The 13804-nt window shown below is 36.2% G+C and overlaps 2 protein-coding genes across 4 annotated transcripts in view; one reads left to right on the top strand and one right to left on the bottom strand.

The window, feature by feature from the left end:
* Positions 1 to 2413, bottom strand: part of LOC149806030 (meiosis-specific with OB domain-containing protein-like) — a 68120-nt gene extending 65707 nt beyond the window's left edge. Inside the window, exon 1 of the mRNA XM_089950883.1 lies at positions 2179 to 2413. The gene's annotated coding sequence lies outside the window, so the exon portion shown is untranslated. The remainder of the gene's footprint in view (positions 1 to 2178) is intronic.
* Positions 2414 to 3208: 795 nt separating this feature from the next.
* LOC149806029 (protein Njmu-R1-like) overlaps positions 3209 to 13804 on the top strand; it is a 42874-nt gene continuing 32278 nt past the window's right edge. Inside the window, exons 1-4 of one of the 3 annotated variants that reach the window (XM_089950878.1) lie at positions 3209 to 3366; positions 8177 to 8218; positions 9495 to 9620; positions 10649 to 10801. In XM_089950878.1, the coding sequence (XP_089807004.1) occupies positions 3281 to 3366; positions 8177 to 8218; positions 9495 to 9620; positions 10649 to 10801 (407 nt within the window). In that variant the 5' untranslated portion in view covers positions 3209 to 3280. The remainder of the gene's footprint in view (positions 3367 to 8176; positions 8219 to 9494; positions 9621 to 10648; positions 10802 to 13804) is intronic. The other 2 variants (XM_089950879.1, XM_089950880.1) reach the window with 2 other exon arrangements.

The following is a 13804-nucleotide window of genomic DNA, read 5'->3' as shown; positions in this document are numbered from 1 at the left end:
ATAATAAGCAAAACACTTTGATTTGAGAGATTCTGATACAATTTATTTACTTTTAACCAATTTCAAATAAAATTCATGTAATGACGTCACTATGTTGTGCTTGATTTTACTCGATTGAGCAGGTATAATAAAGATCAAATCAGTCAGAACTTAAAATATAAGAGTTAAATTTGGATTGTGAGAATCCATGATATGTATTTACATATTTTTGGTACAAATATCAGATACTTTTGTGTTTTAAATAAAGACTTAACTAACATCCAAAACAAGGTAAAAGCTGTCCAATCAAGTACAACCGAGTAACATCATTACATTATAAACAGAAAAATGTAAATAATTCCTGTATAAATTTTAATTTTTCTTTTTTATTATTATTCAAACAAGTACAAATCATAATACATTTATCTTCACAAGTATAATGGTAAAAAGGTATGTATTGATAATTTTGACACGCTCTACAGCAGGCTTGATGCGTGCTTCCAGTAGAGGAAAACATGGTTTACTCAGGTCTTATCATTAATCTTGCCTTACAAGTGTCTAATTTCGTCCTCATAGAATTTCTGACAATGAATCTTGGAAATACATTTCAACATGTTATTGGTTATAAATCTTTACTGTAGTCTTAAAACAAAAAAAAAAAAAGCAGGCTAGAAGAATTTTCTTTGCTATCAAAGATAAAGGCCTAAAAGGATTTTTAAAAAACCAAGTCATTCACCAACTCGAATGAGTCATATAGCGCTGTTTGACTAGTTGAGTGCCAGTGATGATGTCATGTCAAAATTATCAATACTGGCTTTTCAGTGACAGCATGTACTGATTAAGAAATATCCAATAACATAAAATTTAAACACATGCAACAACTAAAATAAACGAAAGTACAACTGAAATGTCCAAAATTTTTATAGCCATTTTTGCCTCAAGTTTGTGTCCCTGGAACAAGTATTAGCTGTTCAAGTCAGGGCCACTTCACATGTTGAGTTAATGGACCTTTTCATTAGCTGGGAATCCCGAATCAGAAAAAAAAAAATTTGACCATGGCAAAATATGAACCCCTTAGTAAGTCGAATAGTCCCAGTTCAAACACGGCAATTACACTGCTGTCGGGCATTTCTGCGCACCTAAGGTTTTCGTTTCCAATATTGAAGCAAAACACATACGGATTTCGAGCGATTGACAAAACTAAAATACAGCAATGCTTACCATTTGAAAAGATGCAATGGTCACCAGAATATTCTGTTCAAAATAATATTAATTTTGGACACAGAGGATACCACCCCCCTGTTTTCCTGACTCGCGATATGTTGGCCTATTCTGCGCATAGCTTTGAAAAGATGTCATGTTTATCCATTTGGGTTACAGAAATGAAATATATTACTTTGGACTGTTTCTGTCAGCAGTTTAGTTGAGTAATTAGGTCAGGTTTATAGCTAGTTTTACAAAATTCAATGTAAAAATGCCAATAAATGGCAAGAGGTATTAAGCAAACTAAACTGATCTTGTAGAAAAGTTAGTAAGTTCAACATTTTATGAAAAATAAGCTATTACATGGAAGAGAAACAACAATGAATAGGATGTAATGGTGATTACAACGTCTTGTTGATGGGGAAAATTTACTACAGAATTTAGAAACAGACTATACGCCGAGGAATGTGTTGATAATTTATGTTCTAGCGGCGAATAGACACATTGGGTAGCAGACGATTTTGTACATGTGGGACAACTTCTTGCAAAATTTGAAACTTGGATTAAAATAAAGTTTTGTTTTAAGGTACACATTTCCATCTTTTATATGTTTTTTTTTGTATTATTCTAAAAGATGCATATTAAATCGAATTTTCTGGGTTACAGGTTCAAGAAGTTCATCGAGTGGGTCTTCACGTTGCCATTTAGAAATGACATTTTTATGTGCATTTCAAGTCTAAATGTGGGATATTTTTGTACACTTTATGAATATCACTTTTCTTAATTAATATACGATTGTTCTTTCTGGATACAAAATGGATTTTTGACCCAAAATAGCACGTGATTTAATGTTTACAGAAATGACGTATCTTTGCGCAGAATTACCCGACGCGCAGAATTGACCGACATGGCGGTATGTCATCGCTTAAATGTAACAATTTTAGGTAGATTAATAAAATATAAATCACTTAATCATCGATGTATTTTGAAACGTACTCCGTAGTGTAATATAGCCGACTTGAAATGTCGTCTGCTACACCGCCAAAAGCCGTTATTCGTATCACTCTTAAACTGTCTTCTCGGAGTTTGCGCTACGTCAATTTACGTTTAGACCTATGTAAGTTCAGTAGTTTGCACAAGTGACAAATTCGTTTTTAGCAACAAACATTAAAGTGTCTCTAATTCCACATCTGACTTGCATAATAATAACGCCGCTCAGCTCCAGGACACACGGTACTAATGATGTGTAAAAATGGGAACCAGTCTGGAAATTGGTAACTATAACATAAAGTATATATGGATTTGGCTGACCAGGATTGGTTAATAATGTAAGTTATGTTTAAGGAGAAAGAATCTTTTGAGAGAATATCCTAGTTGCAAGTAAAAAAAATAATAATAGAAACATTGTTTTATTGCTTTAATTTTAGTCCTTTAACAGTCCCGAGTTTGGAACAATCATTACTAAAATTAGCACCTGACTCTTTGGTGCGGAATTGAAAGCACATGTTTCAAACACATGCATGTCCAGAAAATGCCGCGGCTCATATCCTCTCCTCTACACAGAAGCTGACATCCATGTTTCACATATACTATTAAATGTAGGTTTGATCACGAGCAATCAGAAATTTTAAGTTATTTAATTTTTAATATTATGGTGTTTGCATAGGTTTGCTATGGGAACTGAATTAGTACAGTGAGTCCTCAAGTTCACAAGCCAACTCCCACTTGGAAGGTCCTATGCCTTTTCTGTCGCCTGCTATTCGACTGCAACATCGATGTCAATGATTCGGATCACAGGCTACCTCGACAGTATATGAATACTAATTTGGTTCCTGGCTATTGAAAAACTGTATAAAAGTGTGATAGGAAAGCAGTCTAGATGGATGTCTGCCATTGGGACGACTTCGGCTATTTACGAAACAAGGATCGAAATGGTACCAGTCTAGATATTAACAAAAATTGGATTGTCATCGGTCGTTTCTTACGCATGCTTGCAATACCCACTTTGCACCGCTCCACCATCGAGCACCTGCTACAGATCAGATGTCAGAGGATTATTTCTCGACGGAAACGGTCAAATGATGTTCCGATTGTCAATATGGCTGCTCGCTCTGAGCGAAGTGCACCAGTAGACGTTGCCAGCAAGGAATGTGAAACTTTCTATGTCATATATCGGTGTGAAATGTAATTATTACAGGATAATATAATGATACTTAATACTAATAACTTCAAGAAAATATTTAATATAATTTTAAGGGTACTAGCTAAAGAAGATTTATGGTATAGTCGTCCAGCTTCACCCTAATTTCAAGTAGAACATATTTTCGAATTATCTTAGTACCTAATGAATATACTTTTTCCTTTACACTATTAACATTTTATGCAGTGAAATATGTAAGGAGAAGCTAGCGCAGCTTAGGTCATGTTAATCCAATAAATCGGCTTCCAAACCTATGCTGTTGGTTTGGGGACTCATAGTCCTGTATTGTAAGACGTCGACCCTTATATTGATGTTTTGGGCGTCGAGGTCTTACTGCCCATATTCGGCGCTGTGTAACCTGTTCCGATATTGATTAACATCGGATTGATACGTTGATTAACATCGGAACTATAAGTCAAATGTTTAGTAATATATCACACACTTGGTAGCCCATATCAGCGTTTTTCTACAAATTAAAGTTATAATGTTTTAGTCACACGTTACTTACTCTGTGTCTTTTTCCTAATAAATTCAGATTCATACACAAGCAAATGGACATGCTTTCAAGTTCTGTTGGCCTACATATCAGTTTGCTGGGATAGCGCTGGCTTTAATAAAGCTCTCGCCCAAAAAGTCGCCAGTCTCAATATTTTGTCACCAATTTTCAAGAAATGTTGTCATTTTCATAATACAGTACTGTCTGTTTATCTCAACATCCTTGGGACCAAAGTAATATTGATGACATAAGCAGGTGTTTAGATAAGTAAGGGGGGTGTCTGAAAATAAATTGAAATTTCGCATACAAGTGACATATTTAAAAGAATGTGTGTGTGTTTAGGATTTTTAATGTAGCTTTAACAATTTTTCAGTCATATCGCTATGATGTCTGCAGTGTGGCAGTTTATAGTGATGTCTAGCACTGGGGCATCATGCCGCAGACATGTAGCATGATGTCCCACCCAGTTACATTATCCTGACACCAGGCTGACCAGTTCTGACACTAACCTCTTAATGCTGAGCGCCAAACGAGGCAGCTGTTAATACCATTTTTGTAAATCTTTGGTATGACTCGGCCAGGGAACGAACGCACAACCCCCCGCTTCCAAGATGGACGCTCTAACCACTAGGCCACTGGAGCGGTAAGAGATGACCTGTCATCAGTGACTAAGATTTACACAGAGAAAACAAAATGGACATTTTGATTAAATGAAGACAACTAGTCTGAAATACACTTGTATATAGACAACTTATGTTTGTGTAGTACACTCCACAACATGTTATACTGCTTCGGTGGCCTAGTGGTTAGAGCCTCCATCTCAGATGCAGAAGGTCTTGGGTTTGATCCCCGGCCAAGTCATACCAAAAACTTACAAAAATGGTACTAACAGCTTCCTTGCTTGGTGCTCAGCATTACGCGGTTAGTGTTAGGACTGGTCAGCCTGGTGTCAGGATAATGTGACTGTTTTTTTTATATATAACAATAGATTCCAGTGCAATTTTATATCCAAGTTTGTGGCTTCCTGTCATGGTGCCTTTGAATTTCTCAACTCTAAACCCAAGACTGTATATAGTTTTTAACAGCTAAATTGGTATATTTTGTTGCCAGTAAGGAAAAAAAAAACGCAATTTGCGACATTGGCAAAGACTAGCGCGATCACTGGCATGGGACGCACAGACCTAGTCTAATAAATCAGCCCCCAAAACTACTGATGGATGTTGATCAGTACAGTTTTGGCAGCAGATTTATTGCAGAGTTGTCCATTACATGTCAGAGTGCAGTATTGATTGTTTTAGACTTGTTTATATCTTATAGCTTTTCAGGTATACAGTTATGTTTGATTGAAAGGTCATATGGCTCATATCATATTTCCATATCAAGTCTGATATTTGACAGGTTGCAGATCCATATGGAATCAGATAACCCCACATTCCATCTTCATTTCTAATTATTGGTTACAGAGACAAAGGATCAGCTGTGATCCATGAGTATTGAACAACTTGATTCAGAATAGTTTGGTCACACAGCTCAAGGTTTCATCCATTTGTGATGAAACATTCAATAATGAATATCTTGTCATATGACTATTCTCACTGTTTCACAATATACAGAATTGCAAAATGAATAGATTAATTTATATTTTAACCCAGATCAATCAACACATTATCATTTTATCTGACATTTTTGTAGAAGAACTCCCTTAAATATTTTTGGATTATAGATCTTAAATTAAGTAACAGTAAGTGAAACAACCAAATAAAATTCAACAAACTAATTATTTTGCTAGAATAATTCCAGTAAATATTTCTTCTCAGGTTATATATGAATACAGCTATGAATGATTCCAAAGACTGATCATAAAACAGGAATGAATAATTGTTTACCAATTCCCCTATATATACAAATACTCATTTGACCTACAACACAATACATTTCCAACAGAAAAGCCCACTAACTTGTAAACAAGGTCAGGCTGCACTCAAATTCAAATAAATATCTTGTTTACTTCTTACAACCATGATACAAGTGAGGTAAGCAAAAACTCCAACCCTCAACAAAACTTAGGCACACAATATTGATATTCATAACAGGATTTGGTATCCTTGATTTTTATAACACCTTGGCTGAAATCATGTCATTTGTCAGCCTTCTGTGTCACCATTTAACAGATTTATAACCCTAAGTTGTCACCCCAACCTACTATCATTTTCACACAATAAATCCATTAATTAGTATTTAATTTGGTATACAGATAATTTTCATTTAACATTTGGCTGAGTTTGTCATCATTGTATAGTCCATGACTATAAGGTCCACCCACTTTCGTTTACATACAACTTTAAGCAGATTTTATTGATATTGATTAGGCTTCATCTGAGTTTGGTTGTCTGCTTTATGCATCATCATCTTTTGTAGAGTTATGGCCACGGACTGAGAGATCCACCCACATTCCTTTCAGTGAATCTACATTATTTTAAATTGTTTTCAGACAGATTTACAGGATCGTTTGATATTGACAGAATCTTGGTTGAGTTTAATTATCAGCATTCAGTATCTTTATTTAGTAGAGTTCTAGACCTCAGGAGAAATGTCAGCATTCTGTGTCATGGAGCAGAGTTATGGTCCTTGATTGTCAGACCCACTCATAACGATTTCTGCATGTGAATGATTCCCTTATTAGATTTGAATCAAATTTAGTTCCTAGCTTGATATTAATGAGATTGTGGCTGAGTTTGATTGTCAGTGTTTCTTAGGGTACATGTTCGGTGCCCATCATCATCCTATAGTGGAGTTATGGCCAAAAATTCTATTGTTATGCAATCTTATATTGATGACACCTTGGCTTAGTTTCATTTTTAAGTGTTCAGTCTGCATAATCATTTAGCAGGGTTGTGGCACGTGATTATTGAATAAACCTCCTTTTGTTTCTACACATTAATTCCCTAATATTGTTATGATTAGATTTCAATAAATGTTTAGTGGACTTATCGCTACTGAATGTAGGGCCTGCATTTTGTATGCAGCTTTATATTGATGGGACCTCACCAGTGTCCTATATTTATTAGTACGTCTTCCACTAAATGTGTACATTAACTCATTTACTATATCAGCATAATAACCAAACCCTTTCCTCTACAAAACCACATGTGGCCTAGTGGTTAGAGCATCCACCTTGGATGCGGGAGGTCGTGGGTTCAAACCCCAGCTGAGTCATACCAAAGACTTACAAAAATGGTACTAACAGGTGCCTTGTTTGTCGCTCACCATTAAGAGGTTAGTGTTAGGACTGGTCGGCCCGGTGTCAGGATAATGTGACTGGGTGGGACATCATGCTACATGTCTGTGGCATGATGCCCCAGTGCTAGACATCACTATAAATTGCCACACTGCAGACATCGTAGCGATATGACTGAAAAATTGTTAAAGCTGCGTTAAACATCTAAATCACACACAAAACCACATGCCCCAACATATAAAAAAATGCAAGGAACATCAGTTCCTGGAATTTGGTTATTTATATTTTGATATAAAAATTAACTGCTTGATATGGAATTTGAATTTTAAAGGACTTTTTGGGGTTTTGTTGTTGTTTTTGGGTTTAACATCATTTCTTAGCGTAAGATAGGCTATACATGGCATCCAGTATAACTGTTGGAGGATTTACCTAGGAAAACCCCAGTAAGAACCACTGTCCTATGGGAGCTCCTGGCAAGCTTTCTCAGATACCAACATTGGTCAAGTCCAAGACTCGAACCCACATGAATAGAGGTGAGTTTGCAATGATTGATAAAAGCGAGCACTTTAGACCACTCAGCCATCCAGGGCCCCCATTTGAGTTTTGTGATTGCTGCTGATGCTATTTTCAGGGTGATTCCATTTACTTAAAAGATATGACTGTGAATATGTAGCTGATGCTGTGCAGTTGTATTCATTTCAGCTGATTATAGTTTTAAAATAGTGGGTCCCTTGACATGGTTTTTCTTGGAACCTATGGGAAGAGTCCTAGACTCTTGAAATGTGTGACAAGCTGCATAGACTCCCAACTTTTTGAAAAATATGTTATACAGATAGCACCAGGATTGTTAATTTGACTTTCAGGACCAAATAATATGAAACACTCCATACTAATTGCTTTTTATGTCATTTATTTGATTTTACTTGCCCTACAAATTGAATTGTCTCATAAAGTGTAGTGTATTAAACTATGAAGTAACAGTATACCAGTAAGCAGGAAATTACTTAAAAGCTTGCCAAAGATATATAGTCTGAAACATATGGGATTCTTTTATTTTCAGAAAGACTGGAAGTTCTGATAGTGACAAAAATACAGATGTTAGGTAGGAACTTCTTTAAATTTAGATTCCACTTTGATTGCTAAGAACACTGGTCAAGTTTTTGGTATTCAATTGTCTGTTCTTAACTGAAATAATAAAACAGATCATAATAAGTTCTACACTTTACAATGAGGACTTTAATCTCAGGAATGCATATTAAGAAAACAAAATGACATTTGGACCAAATCTTTGTGTTTGTGATCAGATTTATTTAAAGTATTCGACATATTGCTATGTTTGTATAATAAATTGACAAAACAAATATCCTCATGCCTGCATGATCATAATGAGATATAGGTGTTGTCATCAACAGTGTTAGCTTTATGTTGCAGTTTTTCAAAAGTCAGATTCAGGTGGAATATATTAGCATACAGACACATGAGAGACACCTTTGTTATACACCGTGGGGAATACATCAGCAAATAGACACATGAGAGACACCAGGGGAATACATTAGCATACAGACATATGAGAGACACCAGGTTATACATGGGGGGGGGAATACATTAGCATACAGACATATGATAGACACCAGGTTGTACACGGGGGGGGGGGGAATACATTAACATACAGACACATGAGAGACACCAGATTATACACCATTTGGATTACATCAGCAAATGGACACATCAGACACCAGGTTATACATCATGGCTAATACATTAGCCTACAGCCACATAAGAGACACCAGGGAGAATACATTAGCAAATAGGCACATTCGAGACACACGGTTATACACCACAGGGAATACATTAGCATACAGACATGTTAGAGACACCAGATTATACACCAGGAGGAATACATTAGTATACAGACACATGAGAGATGCCAGGATGTATACCGGGGGGAATATATTAGCATACAGACACATGAAAGACATGAGAGGGAATACATAGCATACAGACACATGAGAGATGCCAGGTTATACACCAGGTGGAATATATTAGCATACAGACACATGAGAGACACCAGGTTATACATCAAGGGGAATACGTTAGCATACAGACACATGCGATTCACTGGGGGGGGGATAAATTAGCGTACAGACACATGAGAGACACCAGGTTATTCACCAAGAGGAATATATTAGCATACAGACACATGAGAGATGCCAGGTTATACACTAGGGGGGAATACATTAGCATACAGACACATGAGAGATGCCAGGTTATACACCAAGGGGGAATATATTAGCATACAGACACATGAGAGACATCAGGTTATACACCAAGGGGAATACATTAGCATACAAAGTTCTTGTTCTATTTTTCCATTTCAGCCTGACTGTCTTGTCCTCTGATCTGGTCAGTGTTTATGAAGTACACCTGCAGAAATTGCTAACACAGAGGCTGTCAAAAGGAGCCATATACAGTGGGTCCGGGTCTATAATTTCAGCTGACTTAGGGTGAGAATACTGTGTTGAGAATTAAATTAATCTGCCTATCAATAGAAACATAAGTTACATTCATTTATTGCTTTTTGAGCATCTTAACACAAAAAAATACCAATGAGTTTTTCCCTAACCTTGTCTGTGGATTTAGTAGAAGGATACCTTAAATGATGCCACTTGAATGAGTTCAATTTTCTCTATAAATATTAAATATGGATTTAACCAAACTTAGCATGTGGGTATGTCTTGCCGTTGTCTGAAACAAGTTCTTTGAATTCTATCCATGAAATTAGGGTAAAGGTCAAACATAATGATAATAAATTCTGTACTTTATGGTATCTTGTAAAAAATAATTTTGTTACCAGTATAGTTTGTTAGAGTTTATCATGAATATCTATGACTTCGGTACTCATCAGTTAAAATGAATATAAGGACAGGAGTACTGGATTTTGACAAATGCTTTCAGCCAGTAGACTTCAGTCCCATTGAGGGACTCTTGTTAAAATAGATATTTTTGATATTTGGAAGTTTGTTGCATTAGTATGTGTTTATGTGTTAGGATCTATGTAACTTGGCATGGCTTTAGGCAGCTTGAAAACAGTTGCCTACTTACATGCTCACAATAAATTTCTGTTGTATTCTTGCATATAACTGACATTTGTGATAAAAATATTGCAGTTTTTAAAATAAAAAGTTTGCAGTTTACTTAGTTTAATTTTATTGAAATTAAGTACGGGAAAAGAAGGGAAACAAAAAATGATTATCATGGATTTTGGTTGACATGGATTTCAGTCTGGGGAGTTGTCAGAGTACATTTAATGTCAAAGGACTGTGTTTATTATTTCTGACTTTTCAAGATTTTTCAGAGGACATGAAATGTCAATAGACTATTTATTTTTTGTTTCTGATTTGGCAATCTTAAATGTGTGTTTAGTTTTTGTTTTCTTGCAGTTTCCTGAATATAGGGCAAGCTTTATTGTTTAAACATAAATGTTAAAGTAAAAGAGAACTGAAATCTTATTTTAATTAATATTTTATTGCAGTATTCCAGGCACAACTGATGGCAAGTCTGCTTGTTACCATTGTGTAATTGAGACAGATGGGAACAACCCAGATGGAGATGTTCCAAGTGCTGACAAAAAGAAGGATAAATTTGTTGTCTGCTTCTTGGCAAATCAAGAACTTTTGTTAGAATTGTATCCTTGTGCATGCATAAGATGGTTTAAGTGGGGTGGGGGGGTCCCCTAGCCCCCATCATATGTGTATGACAGGGAGGCATATAACGTTAGGCTTGCATGTCCATCCTGTACACACAGCCCCCAAAATCCAAATTTTTTCATGAACTTCATTGAACCTTAGCAGATTTGAATAACACGATGTGAACATGCACAGTTCCTTAGGACATCATCTATAATACATTTTTCTAGAGTCATGCCCCTTTATGATGTTACATTTGCAGTTTGTCCCCACAGCTTATAATCAGTGGCCCTGAAACTTGTCAAACTTTAATGAAATGAGGTGAATATGTGCATATTGTGGGTTTTATTTTTACTCTTTGAGTTATGCTCCTTTCTAGTTTTGTATGATAATTCTTTCGTGCACAACTAGTCCGACAGCTTTCAATCTGTTGCCTTCACATATATTATTAACATGATATCATGGTTGTATAGACTTGAGCTTTTGATTTCTTCTAATTGCATCTGGGTACAGTGAACACATTTCTTTTTCTTTTAAAACTTGATTATATCCACATGTAGGCACATGTTTTGTGCTGTATTCTTAATTACACAGAAATAATACATTTTCCAGAAAAATGGCAAAATTCTTATAAAACATTACAGACAATTTTGGTAGCTGTTTTGCAAGTGGCATTTTATCTCCTCACTAGAGTGTTGCTATTTTGAATATCAAGATGTTATTGTTTTTTATACTTATTTATCATCTTTCCTGATAATAATTCATCTCTTTACAACCTGCAACCTGCAGGGGCCAAGAGTAGCCAAGTGGTCTAAAGTGCTCTCCATTACAGATCACTGCCATCTCACCTCTGTCTGCTTGGGTTTGAGTCTCGGATTCGGCCAATGTGGGTATCTGAGAAAGTTTGCCAGTAGCTTCTCTTGGGTCAGTGGTTCTTTCCGCAGTTTTCCCAGGTTCTTCCTCCACCATTAATACTGACCGCCATGTATAGCCTATCGTGTGCTGAAAAATGGCGTTAAACCCTACTACAACAGCAACAACTACCCACAACCAAATTTTAAATTTAAAAGAAAAGGTTTATGTGAGAAGGCTGATATTACTAACACTGATTAATAAAACAATGTTTACTTATGCAGTTTGTGCAGGGCTAGCATGAGGCAATATGGCACCCTGTGTGAAAACAGATATTTGCCCACCACCACCATTTGTATTCAGACTTTGGAAACATGTGTAGAACAGTAAATTTGCATTATTCTATTGCAGATACTCTCAAAAGTTTTCTTCTTAGCTACCTTGTCTGATTTTTGTGCCCTTACTCTAATTGGCATCCCTCTGAAAATGTTACACTATGCAGGTGCATTGCTCGCACATGGCTTGGGCCGGCCCTGAATTTGTGTTTAAGGCTTCACCAGTTTTGCTACTACCACACTGCGTTTACTATGCCCACTCTTTTAAAACGTGTTGGAGATATTGTAATCAGTCCATCCTTCCATCTATCTAAATGACCATCCTCTATCTATCCATCTGTCACACTGACTGTCCACAACTCAATATCCTGCTAAAGTGCTCAGTGAAAATTCTCAAAATTTGGCAGATAGGTTGTCATCTGATAAGCATATTTGAGAGGGATATGATGTTTGCCCTCTTCCTTCAGGTCCCAGAGAGGGATATAGCATTTTCTTTGGGTCCCAGAGAAGGATATGATGTGTGGGTCTCATACTTTGGGTCTCAGAGAAGGATATGGTTTTTGGGTCCCATAGAGAGATATAGCATTTAGGCCTCTTTCTTTGGGTCCCAGAGAGAGATATAGCATTTAGGCCTCATTCTTTGGTCCAAGAAAAGGATATATTATTTAGGGCTCATTTTTTGGGTCCCAGAGAGGGATATAGCATTTAGGCCTCTTTCTTTGGGTCCCAGAGAGAGATATAGCTTTTAGGCCTCATTCTTTGGTCCAAGAGAAGGATATATTATTTAGGCCTCATTATTTGGGTCCCAGAGAGGGATATAGCATTTAGGCCTCATTCTTTGGGTCCCAGAGAGAGACATAGCATTTAGGCCTCTTTCTTTGGGTCCCAGATACAGATTTGGTGTTTGGGCCTCTTCCTTCAAGTCCCAGGGAGGGGTATAATGTTTTGGGTCCCATGAAGGGTCTGGGGTAAAATGTACAAAACTTGCAAAATAGTGAGTTTTTTGTTTCAATCCCTACACATGTATTTCATATATATATATATATATATATATATATATATATATATATATATATATATATATATATATATATACACATACATACATATATAATCCCCAGGATCATACTCTAAAAGGGGTGGATGACTGGAGATTTGGCAAGCAGTGAAAGTGGTTCTAGTTAGAGAATGTTGTAAAGATTCAAATTTATGAAAGGAATACTTACACAAATATTTCCATCAGGTATGAATATCATTAAGAAATTTATATCTTTTTGTGTGTGTATGCATAGAGTTTTGTGTGCATGTATTCAAGTTCTGGGGAGTAAAACATGATAGTTCTGGTTAGCATTCTAGATCAAAATGACATACCCATGATTGACATTTATTCATTCCTCTTCATGGTGCCATTCACTTGCTATACCCCACCCCCCACCCTATTTGGCCAGTACATTGCCCAGAGGTTACCATAGGTCCCTAATTGTAGTGATGGTGGAGACTGATGTTAAGAGTAAGAATCAAGTACATAGACTTTTTACAGCAGAGTTGTCATACCCTGCCAGTTTGAGCATTGGGGTTTGTTCTTTGGTGCTTCCTAATCAATTTAAATTAAATAAAACATATTTACATATTCTGTGACCACTTTTCTATTTGTTTCAAGTGATTTTAGATCCAACAGGCCAGAAACCTACTATTGTTAATCTTTTATTTTCAGTTATGTTGATTGGTTGATATCAACATTGGGGGCGCTCACCAATTAATATGTACTTTAGAGAGAGTGACGTATGTAAGGTGAAGTAGTTTGCATTTAAAACA

This window comes from Sinohyriopsis cumingii, chromosome 2 (genome assembly GCF_028554795.1).
Source record: "Sinohyriopsis cumingii isolate HCF-2022 chromosome 2, ASM2855479v2, whole genome shotgun sequence".
NCBI classification, from domain to species: domain Eukaryota; kingdom Metazoa; phylum Mollusca; class Bivalvia; order Unionida; family Unionidae; genus Sinohyriopsis; species Sinohyriopsis cumingii.
The sequence above is the reverse complement of the archived record's forward strand: the minus strand, read 5'-3'. Positions and strand labels throughout refer to the sequence as shown.